At 34.7% G+C, this 12,168-nt stretch overlaps 1 protein-coding gene across 1 annotated transcript; it reads right to left on the bottom strand.

Moving 5' to 3' along the window:
• Positions 1 to 2,749: 2,749 nt before the first annotated feature.
• On the bottom strand, positions 2,750 to 12,162 carry LOC112002068 (disease resistance protein Roq1-like). Its single transcript, XM_065768579.1, has 3 exons — positions 11,822 to 12,162; positions 5,454 to 6,487; positions 2,750 to 3,006 (listed from the first exon to the last, which is right to left on the bottom strand). Exons 2-3 carry the CDS (start codon positions 6,373 to 6,375, stop codon positions 2,750 to 2,752), a joined length of 1,179 nt encoding a protein of 392 aa, XP_065624651.1. The 5' UTR covers positions 6,376 to 6,487; positions 11,822 to 12,162.
• Between the last annotated feature and the right edge of the window lie 6 nt (positions 12,163 to 12,168).

Raw genomic sequence — 12,168 nt, forward strand, 5'->3', positions numbered from 1 at the left:
TTGCATAAGACATTCCACCTCATCACTCAACTCGAGTAAGATCCATTCCTGCACATTTACTTGACTATCATTGTTACACTGCCCTTGCTACATTGCACGAGCCTCACACCTATCGTGAGGCTTTCACTAACCCTTTATGGTAGATTGCAATGAAAGAGGAACTTGATGCATTATCTAAAAACCATACTTGGAATTTGGTGACTTTACCTATGGAAAATCTATGGTTGGTTGTAAGTAGATCTACAAGATTAAGACTTGCTCTGATGGGTCCATTGAGCGCTACAAAGCTCATCTTGTTGTAAAAGGTTTTACACATGAGTATAGGATTGATTATGAAGAGACTTTTGCTCCGGTTGCTCGTATCTCATATGTTCATGCCCTTTTAGCTATTGCTGCTGCCAGTAAATGGGACATTTTTCAGATGGATGTCAAAAATGCATTCCTTAATGGGTTAAGTGAAGAAGTTTATATGCAACCTCCTCCTGGTCTCTCTGTTGAATCAAACAAGATTTGTCACCTTCAACGTGCACTTTATGGCCTTAAACAAGCTCCACAAGCTTGGTTTGCCAAATTCAGCTCTACTATCTCTTGCTTAGGTTACATGGCTAGTCATTATGATTTTGTCTTATTTCTTCTTCGCACTGACAAAGGTACTATTTTACTTCTCTTGTATGTGGATGATATGATCATAACTGGTAATGACCTCAGTGGCATTCAAGAACTCAAGGATTTTCTCAGCCAGCAGTTTGAGATGAAAGATCTTAGACATCTTAGCTACTTCTTGGGTCTTGATATCACTCATTCTATAGATGGACATTATATTACTCAAGCCAAGTATGCCTCTGAACTCTTGTCTCGAGCTAGACTCACTGATAGCAAAACTGTTGTAGTGACCCAAAAAAGGGGTCTTGCATTTCATGGAATCCCACATTGCCTAAGGAAGCACATAGGGATGTGTTTATAAGGATGCCATCCCTTGTCGTGTGTGAGGCCTTTTCCCTAATGCAACTTGGGAACCTGGGAAAGAACAAAACCTTGAGAGACTAAGAAAGCCTTCGGGCCGCCCAAAGAGGACAATATCATGCACACGGGGGCGGGGCGTGACAAATGGTATCAGAGCCATGCCCTAGTTGTAAGTGTGGTCCCCATACACGTGGACACGTGTGCCCTTAAAAAGGGTGGATTGTAGTGACCCAAAAGGGAGGTCTTGCATTTCATGGAATCTCACATTGCCTAGGGAAGCACGTGGGGATGTACTTATAAGGATGCCATCCCTTGTCGTGTATGAGGCCTTTTCCCTAATGCAACTTGGGAACCTAGGAAAGAACAAAACCTTGAGAGACTAAGAGAGCCTTCAGGCCGCCCAAAGAGGACAATATCATGCACACGGGGGCGAGGCGTGATAATAGCAACACAGCACATCCTTGGATAGGTGGGCAGACAAAGGTGTGAATAGAACTCTAGGGAATTTAATTCGTAGCATTTTCCAGGATAAGCCAAAGCAATGGGATAATGCAATTGCACAAGCTAAATTTGCCTATAACAATGTTGTCTATAGTTCTACTATACGATCACCATTTTCAATTGTTTACAGGAAGGTTCCAAAGCATGCACTGGACTTAGTCAAGTTGCCTAAATTTCTAGGTTTGAGTGTTGCAGCAAATTATATGGCAAAACAGGTTCAGTCAATTTAGGTAGAGGTGAAAAAAAAGCATGAGGAAACCAATGCAAAGTATGAGGCAGCAGCTGATAAACATCGAAGGCACAAGGTGTTTCAAGAGGGGGACATGGTCATGGTTTTCTATGCAAGGAGAGGTTTCCAATTGGCACCTACAACAAGTTGAAGCCAAAGAAATACGGCCCTTACAGAATTCTCCAGAAAATCAATGACAATGCGTATGTGGTTGATCTTCCTGGTGATATGGCAATTTCAAAGATTTTTAATGTGCCTGATTTGTATGAGTACTACTATCCACTTGGGGAGCCATTGCGTCCGGAGATTAACTCAAGAGCGAGTTCTTCACCAGTGGAGGGGATTGATGCAGAACAAGTATCCCTAGATTTTCTTGAGAAATAGGATATTCATAAATCAAGGCAAAGGGGCACGTGATTGATTAATTATTTATATTTTTTATTGCTTATTTTCAGACCAATGTTTAGTTATTTTATTTTACCTATTTTATTTGGGGGTATTTTTGACTTTTATGATGTCGTAGGAAATTTAAGGGTAGTTTTGTGATTTGTATTTTTAGGGAAGCCTAATTGAAACCCTAAAGGACTCATATAATTATGTATTTTTGTAAGTTTAGTTTTAGGCAGATGGAAATAAAATACTTCTTTGAGGTTCTCTCAAATTTCTAGTGGATTCTAGACTTATTTTTTCTTGATTCGTCAAGGGTTTGTTAAGCTAGAACGAGATCTAGCCTACTATGTTTTCCGTTCTACGTTAAAATGCAATATCACCCATGTAGAATATAAAACCAATACTACTTTTTTTTTTAGTCATGTCTCCAATCCAATTATTATCACTATAGCCAACACATTTAAACTCTTTAAAAGGTGAATATAACAATTCAAAATCCATTGTACCTTTTACATTGCAAAGGATTCTATTGGATGTCTTCAAATGAGCCATGATTTGTGCTTCCAAGTAGTGACTAAAAAGTCCAACGTCAAAGAGAATGTCTTGTCTTGCACATGTTAGGTACCTCAAGCTTCCCACCAAACTCTTGAAGCATGTTGGATTTATTTACTCTCCATCATCATGCTTTGAAAATTTGACTCCACATTCAACAAGGGTAATTATTGGCTCGCAATCTGACATCGCAAATTTCATGAGGATCTCCTTAGCATCATATCCTTCTTGGGAAATGAATATTCCATCATCCATATGCTTCACCTCAATGCCAAGATAGTAATACATAAGCCTAATATTTGTCATTTCAAACTCACAAACTATTGTTTCCTCAAACATTCTTGGATTGTTGCCAATAAAAATCAAATCATCTACATACAACACACAATCAAAATACCTCCATTTTTATGCACCTTACAATAAAGTACGTGTTTATGTGGGCATATGGAGAATCCTTTGTTCTAATAGTATCTATCAGTTATATTGTCCCAACCTTTGGTGCCTATTTCAAGCCATATAGAGCTTTCTTCAACCTCAAAACTTTGTCTTCTTGCCCTTTAACAACATAGCCTATAGGCTACTCAACATAAATTTCTTCCTCAAGATAACCATTCAAAAAGGAAGATTTTACATCCATTTGAAAATTTCTCATTTGATTCTAAACTACTAAAGAGATTAGCAATCATATAGTTTCCAAATGAGCAACTGGGGCAACCACCGCATCATAATCAATACCTTGTTGTTGGCTATAGCCTTTCACCTCTAATCTCACCTTGTATCTCTCCACCTCTCCTTTTGAATTCTTCTTCAACTTTCACACCCATTTTACACCAATCGCCTTCTTTCCATGTGGAAGAGTTGCTAGCTCCCATGTATCATTCGTTAAATCCTATGGGTTCACAGTTAGCAAATAGATAAAGTAGATCATCTGTATTCTCTATTGAAGCATAGAGATCCTGGAGACTTCTTGTTCTTCTTGGTCTTTTGCTAGATTTCCTTCTAGTGATGATAACAAGGATGGACTTCAAGAATGGGAGATAATGGTGATCGTGATGGAGCTAGAGTGGCAGGCACTTCTTGAACTTCATTCACTTGCTCTTCCTCTTTAAGTGAAGGAAAGAAATCATACTACTTTTCTTCTTGGGTGCTCCAATCCCATGTGCCTTCTTCATTGAATTCCACATCTCAATTGACAATAACTCTTCTGGGGCTCAAATTATAGAGCTTGTAGCCCTTAGAGGTTGGATCATAGCCAATGAACACATAATTCTCTCTTATCATCTTGCTTAGGCCTCTCTTGGTCCAATTCATGTGCATATGCAATGCTCCCAAAAACACATAAGTGGAAAATTGTAGGCTTCTTCCTACTTCAAGCTTATTATGGGGTTTTTCCTTGTACAGTTCTTGAGGGACAATGATTGGACAGATAGATTTCATAATCAACAGCTTCATCCTAAAGTTCTTTAGGCATTATCTTGCTCTTCTACATACTTCTGGACATGTAAAGAATCGAGCAATTCTTCCTTTTTGCTACAGTACCATTCTATTGTAGTGACCTAGGAGTTGTTGAGGAGTGACAAAGCCCATTTGTTTCACAAAATTCTATAAATACATTTGATGAGAATTTTCCTTCTCTATCTAATCTCCAAGCGTTAATTTCATGGCCACTCTGTTTTTTTCTATAAATGCCTTAAATTTCTTTAAAGCACCAACACTTCAAATTTTTGTTTTAGAAAATTAATCTACATTTTTCTACTAAAAATCTTCATTAAAGAGAAGGAATAATTATTTTTTACCAAGTGATGATGGTTTGATCAATCCACACACGTCAGTATGAACAAGTTTCAATAGCTTGGTTGCTCTTAAAGTAGTTTCTTTTAGAAAGATCTTTCTTGATTGCTTGCTAAGGAGACGTCCTTCACAAAGCTGGTCAACTTATTCAATGTGTTGGGCAGAGGCCTAGTGGGCCAAGTCTAACATCGTGTAGAGGTGGAAGCTAGGTTGGGCTAAGTCTTTACGAATCCATTGGTGCTGGGCTGCCACCCTTTAAGGGAATAAACTTGCGCCCTTACCATCAGCTATAGCTTTTAGTGCTATGGGTAAGCACTTGGTCCTAACAATTGGTATTGGAGCCAAGTGTTGGGGGTGGGATTTTTGGGTGGAGGCCTAGTGGACTAACAATTGGTAGCAAAACCATGGCACAAGTTTAACTCCCCTACTGCGCATGTGCAGGTGTTAGGGGTGGGGCTGGGGGCCTAATGGGCCAAGTCCAATATCTTACAATGACAAAGGCTAGATTGGGCCAAGTCTTAGTCAACCTGTTGGTACTAGGTTGCCACCTTGTAATGGAGTAAAATTGTTGTGAAAATAAACTCACTTACGCAAGATAAAAGAAGAGAGATGAAAAATAGACAAAAAATTTACGTGGTTTGGCAATATGCCCACATTCACAAGTGGTGATAGAGAAATTTCCATTATAAAATAAAGAGATTACGATAGTAGCACGCAAGCACTCTTACAAGACCCAAGCCCCAAATACACCCTTGACTCTCTCACACAAATAATAGAGCACCTTATTGTATTTGCACTAGTCTTGTACTATTTCTCCTGTTCGCCAACCCTTTCTCTCAATAGAATTAATAGACCAAGCCATATAACAGCATATATATATATATATAATATGCTAGGTCAATTACTACAAGTCCTAAACCAACTAGGACTTGGTTTGTTTGTGCCATGATGTATAACTTCAAAACCAAGTAGGACTTGGTTTCTAATTCCATTAGAGTAAAGTAAAGCCACCAACTTTGCCAATTACCCAAAGGCTCCTGAGGTGATTCACGACTAACAATTCTCCAACCCATCTCTTGTATTAAATCATGCATCCGTAATTTTCCCCCTAAAATGGTAATGAGGAATTTGTCCTTGAGAGTTTTCATATCCTTGTAGCTACCAAAACCTTCTTTATGTTGCACTCGATTTTTGTCCTCCCCTTTGAAGAAACATGCAATATCCAAAAATAGATTTTGCTCTACATCTTTCAATCCCTTATAACTTATTTCAAGTTTATCAAGAATTTCTCCTTCAGGGATTTCTTTGAATTGATGTAGGTAATCTTCCCATAACTTTCTTGGTTTGTCAATCAAGGAGGAACCCAGAACTTTAAGAGCTATAGGAAGCCCTTTAGCATACTTCACATAACCATTGGACAAATTCTCAAATTCATTGCTAGGATAGGGTTGCTTAAACACAGTCCAACTGAAGAGCTCCAGGGCTTCATCATTATCTAATCCATTAACCTTATGTATAGTAGTACCCAAGTGATGCCTTTTTAGCAAGTGCTTATCTTTATTTGTGATAATGATCCTACTTTCTAGACCAAACCAACTAGGGCTCCCTGCTAATGCCTTTAGTTGTTCATCTTTGTTAACATCATCAAGAACAATAAGAACCTTCTTATTGCATAGTCTATTCTTTATGACTTTACTCCCCTCACGATGGTTCCAAATGTTTACTTTTTCCATCAATGTCTCAAAAAGAAGCTGTTCTTGTAAATTAACTAGACCATGTTTATCTTTTTCAACTGTTTCTCTAACGTCACAAATAAAGCTGCTAGCTTCAAATTGATGACAAATTGTGTTATAAATGACATATGCTAGAGTGGTTTTACCAATCCTAGACATCCCGCAAATCTCTATGAAGTGCACATCCTCTGACAATGTGCTAAATAAGTTCATCATTTCCTTCACACGTGAGTTTATTCCAACAAGGTGCTCAGAATCATCTAATGATTCATAATTCAATTTATCAAATATGCTTTTTGTGATTTCCTGAATATCTTTTGATTCGTGACTGTAATTAAAAAAAAAAATTATGAGATAGTGTGCTAGCCACAAAGAAACAAAACATCATTAAATGTAAGATGTTTTGCTTTGTTTCTAAATAAATAAATAAATTTAAAAAAAATTTAAAAGGAAGGATGTTTTGCTTAAGTAGAGAAATATGAGCCATGTTTTACCGGTCAAAACAACCCCGGAGAAGAAGAAGAAAGGCAAGATGTCCAAATAAAAAACCTATTCTTTTATACTTAAGACAAATTAAACCATATATGGCTATATTTTAATTGTGTTAATTTAAGCACTACAACACTTTCGTTAACTACCATGACAACCAAAACCCTTGTCCCAGTCCATTAAATTTTGTGCGAGAAATCTAACACCAATACACACAAAAAAGGTACTCTCTATTCAACCTGTATAGCCCATCATCAATTTATTTTCTTGCATGAGAGAGAGGAGAAAGCTTTATCAAAATGGGAAAAAAAATAAAAATAAAATAAACCACACACACATTAGGATACCGTTACCCCTCTCTCTCTCACAACTTAAAACGTCACCCTTGTCTTCAAAAGAAAAATACCAGAAGGTGGTGGGAATAAGGGTTTTGATTGTCACACTAATGAAAATATGGAGTTTAAATTGAAACAATTAAATATATAGGATTTAATTTGTCACAAAAATGAACTTATAGGTTTTTTTTTTTTTTTTGGTAATCACATTCCCCTCCGTTGAGGTTTAGGAAAATGATACTCCACCTCAAATTTAAATGGAAAAAACACTTTTCCCCCTTCCCCTCTCCCTTGACATCCGATTGACCAAACTTTGTTAAATCAACATTAAAAATGTTGTATATTGACCTACCCTTTGTTCAATGGTAGGTTTCCAAAATTATCTTATTTCATAATTAAAATTTATTTTTTAAAACTTTTAATAAAAGTATATTTTAAAATATTAACCGTGAATTTGCTTTTTTTTTTTTTTTCTTTTTTCAATGGGTTATGGAGAGATTTGTTGTTGCAAGTGTTTTGAGGGTTGTTAAATTTTTCATTTTTATTTTAAATTTATTAGTTATTTTTTTACTAAACATGGTTAACATTTCTAAAAATATTCTTATAAAATTTAGAATATTTCATTACTAATACAAATAAAAGAGAAGAATGTTAATTTCTTCAAACCTCAGAGAGGGAAAGTGTATTTTCCCTTCAAATTTGGGGTAGAGAGTCATTCTCCCAAAAAAATTTTGAATTGCGTTTCCTTGTAATAATTATATCCGGTACATACTATATGACACTCTACATGCCTTTAGAACTTTTTGAAGGCTCCCACACTAAAATAGCAGTTCCTCCTCCCCCTAATCGGAGTAGGCTCACTAATAGTTTTAAAATAATAATAAAAAAAATGGCTAAATGGCCTAGTGATTTCAAAGAAAACGTACCTTTTTAACTTGATTTTATTTTATATAGCTTCTTCTTGTATCAGATAAAGTTTGGGGTCATTTGTATTTTAGAATATTTTATAGGTCTCACTGAAATTTTTTATTCAATTTAGTAGGTAATCTAGTAATTTATATCGCAAATAAAATATTTTAAGAATTTAACTTTAGAGATTTTTTTTTTTTTTTAAGAAAAAACAAATTCATTGTAAAGACAATAATAGATTAATTCTATTCTATGAACATATCTTCAATTGGAGATAATAAGTTATATATATTTTATATTTAGCGTGGCCCTCAAGACAAATTCTTTGGCTCTGCCACTTGAACAAATTACCATTTAACTCTATTAAGTTGTATCTTATGTTCTTTCATTGTATTTAAATAATTTTTAATTGTATGAACCAAATTTTCTAACCACTTCTCTTTCACATTTTTAAGCCTTTCTAGGGGTTCAACATAGTTGGAACTTGGAACATAAGATTTAGCAATAGTTAAGTTTTTTTTTTTTATAAATTAGTTATATAAAAAATTTATATGAAAGAAAATTGTGAGTAACCAAGTGTAAACTACTGTTTAGATGTAATAATAAAAATACAGTAAACAATTAAACAATTGATTTTCTTTATCTAAGAAAACAGCTACAATTATCTTTTATATATATATATATATATATATATATATATATATATATATATATATATATAATATGGAAGATATTCTATATATACCTCAACCCATTTACTATGCAATAATATACATTTTTTTTTTTATAGATATGTGTTCAAGATACACACTTACATCTGGTGTAACTTCACAAAAGTTATACATTTTTTGAACCATTAATTATTATTAGATCTAAGATTGAAAAAACATTCATGGTTATGTCATTACTGTTATCTAGAAATTAGTAATTTAGGCATTAACTCTTCTTATTAAAGAAAAAATAAAATAAAATAAACGACGACGACAACAACAACAACAACAACAACAATCAACTCTCACACTCTCCTCCACATCATCATTTGCTTCCTTTCATTCTTGCACTATATATTTTTAGGACTCCACCATTGATTTTTTAACAGTATACATAGCCAAAGTCACAAGTGTTTTAGAGAATTATTGTTGAAATCGAGAATTACTAAGCATAAAAAAACTCATGGCCAAGTCAATTTGAAAAATTAGTGTTCTAACAACAGTCAACACTATCTCTCAGCTAAGAAGCACGGGTGCGTTTCGGGACTCGGGTGCGGGTGCGGGACTCGGCAATTTTTGAAAAAGGTGGGTGCGGGTGCAGCAGGACTCGGCGATTAAAAAATTATTAAAAATATTTTTATTTATATTTTTAATATATTGCTAAGCATACTTTTTCACATTATATAACATATACCAAATTTAATAACTAAAACATGATGTTCATAAATTAAATACAACCCACAAGATTGAATGGTTGTGTGGCTGAGTGGCTGTGTGTAGACTTTAGAGTGGCTGGAATGCAGGACTGAGTGGCTGGTTCAATGAAGGCAGCCTAGACAGCACAAAGAAGAGAGAAAGAGCGATGGAGTTGGAGTGAGGAGGCTGTTTTGGAGTCTCTGGACGAAGTGTGATGGAGTGAGGGAGTTTTAGGTTTTAGGGTAAGTAAAACGATGCGTTCTGCACCCTTTTTTTTTTTTTTAATTTCGGCCTGAACTGGCCGTTTCGGCCGATACAGCCCGATTCACGGCCCGAATCGGGCCGATTCGCGCCGCGTCGGCTTTGCATCAATATATGCAATGCATCATGGTTTATGGCAAAATAGGTTAGTACTTTCATGGTGCTATTTTCTTTGGATAATCAACAAACACTCCGAGGACCACCACCTTATGGTTGAAGTTGGAAGGAAGGAAAAGTAAAACGATAGAAAATGGAGAGATGGTGGAAAAGTGGAGAATAGAAAATATCTTAGTTTTTTCTCATGGTGTTTGGTTGGGTGGGTGGAAAAGTGGAAGAATATAAAGCTTTTTTGTTTGGCTTAGGAGAAAAGTGAGAGAATGGAAAATGAAATTTATATAAAATTACTTTTATGTCCTTATTTCATTAAACAAGAAATTAACACATTATTAAGTTATTGTCAATTAAAATTAGTTAAATTACATCTTGTAAAAATTAACATGTTACACATATTGTATTTTTTTTATTTTCTTTGATATTATATTTATTTTATATAAAAACAATGAGAAAAAAGAGCATAGATTGGAGCCTGGACAAAAACAAGCAGAGAAAAGAATAAGAAGGGGGGAGGGGGGAAGAGAAACGACGTTAATAAAAAAATTAAAAAAAAAAAAAAAAAAAACTAGAGAACAGATTAACAGAAAACTAATTGATGTCTTGGTTTGATAATAAATAACTATCATTGGGAGCGGACATCATAGGTTGGAATTTTTTCAAAAAAAAAAAAAAAAAGTAGAGAATAATACAGCATAGTAGGAAAGAAAGAAAACAACAAAAATGAGTAATATATATATATATATATATATATATAAGAGAGACAAAGAGAGAGAGGGAGATAACATAACAAACGAGGGTAAAATAGTAAATAAGAAGGCTTAAGCAAAATCATCCCTATTTTCTCTCCAATTTGAGAAGATAGTTTTGATGGGCCTAAATAAAAACAGTCGGGCCCCCCATTTTTCATCCCAACCAAACGTTAATGTCCTGCATGACATGGCCCACAACCTCCTCTCATGCTTGCCACACTCCAAATCAACAATTTAATTGCTGACCTCTACAATGAAAGCCACGGCAAACCTAAGTAGCTAAATGTACCGTCAATATCTGTCTTGCTTTGTGAAAATCTGGGTCACAAACTTACGTAGCTAATTTGATGAGGATGATGATAGAACTAGATTTTGACTAATATCCAACTTAATTAATTTGCACACAAGGCACCATAATAACATCCAACTTGAATAATTTCACTTGTAGAAAATAAATAAATAAATAAATAAACTTAAATAATTTCACGAAAGATGCAAGATACACTATGACGTTTAAAACTTATATTTAAAAATAATAAATAAAAGAATCTTTATTTAGTTAGGGATTAAAGAGGCCACACAAAATAATAAAATACTTCTCTATATAATACTAATAAAAATCATTTTTCAAAATATATTTTTACTTCTAATATTTACAAGCTTATAAACTAAAAAATAAATAAAAATTGTGCGAACTGTGAAGCAAAGGTTAATGAATGAAGCAACTTAGACTGCGTTTGGTTCGATGTAAATCGAATTCTGCATCTAAAATGAATGAAGGAAAAAGTGAATTTTCATAAAAAAATAAAATAAAATCTAAGTGTTTAGTTCTGCAATAGAAAATAATCCAAAAAACAATGCAAACTAGCACCTAACACAGAAACATCTCAAACTGCCACGGAAACATCTCAGTCACAGGTTTAAAGCCACAGAACACAGAGTTCCATAAATCAATACAAACAAAAAAATTATACCAGCACACAAACTAGACAGCAGGAGAGATATCATTCCAGCTGTATGGAAGTCACAGACTCAAAGCGGGCAATTTTTTTTTATTTTTTATTTTTTTTCCAATTGGTGATTTGGAATTTGTTAAATGTGGGAAAATTGGGGTTTTGTTAGTGTGTTTGCAGGACCACGGGCTGAGCTGCTGAGGAATGGGCCAGGGCCACATAGGAAATGTAAATATTTGGTATCAAATATAATTTTTTTAGGCTTCTTTTTTTTGGTACCAAATTGATTTTGATGGGTTTTACACTTTTACTTTACTTCTATAGTTTTATTGGACTAGCGCAACAATTTGTTTTTTCATATTATTTTTCAAATAATTAGAACAAAACCATTTCAAAAGTTATCCAAACCATTGATGATATGAACAGAAGAAAAGGTAGAATCTTACCTATCCGTTAAATGCCTCCCGCGGATCTTGCTCACTTCTTTCAGTGCAGTTCTCCACTTTGTATCTGTTCTATGCTAACCTGGCGATCTTCTTCATGCTTGAGAAATGCTTTCCCAAAAGTCTCCCTCTGATTCCCAACATCAGAGGGCATTACATGGTAGAAAATAGGCCGAACTTTCAGCCCCTTCTCTTTCTTGCATTCAAGAATTTTGACAAGTTCATCTAAGCACCACTTTGAAAAAGCATAATTTTTTGAGAGAATAATAATTGCATACTTGGATTCTTCTATTGCTTTCATGAGTTCTGAAGCAATGGGTTTTCCTTCCTCGAGATTTACATTATCTCTA

The sequence above is a fragment of the Quercus suber genome, unplaced genomic scaffold (genome assembly GCF_002906115.3).
Source record: "Quercus suber isolate HL8 unplaced genomic scaffold, Cork oak 2.0 scaffold_965, whole genome shotgun sequence".
NCBI lineage: Eukaryota > Viridiplantae > Streptophyta > Magnoliopsida > Fagales > Fagaceae > Quercus > Quercus suber.

Coding starts and splice junctions, on each gene's coding strand:
- LOC112002068 (XM_065768579.1), bottom strand. CDS start 6,375: ATGATGAACTTATTTAGCACATTGTCAGAGGATGTGCACTTCATAGAG. Junction 3,007..5,453: donor ATCACCTCAGGAGCCTTTGG/GTAATTGGCAAA, acceptor TGTTGTATGTAG/ATGATTTGATTTTTATTGGC.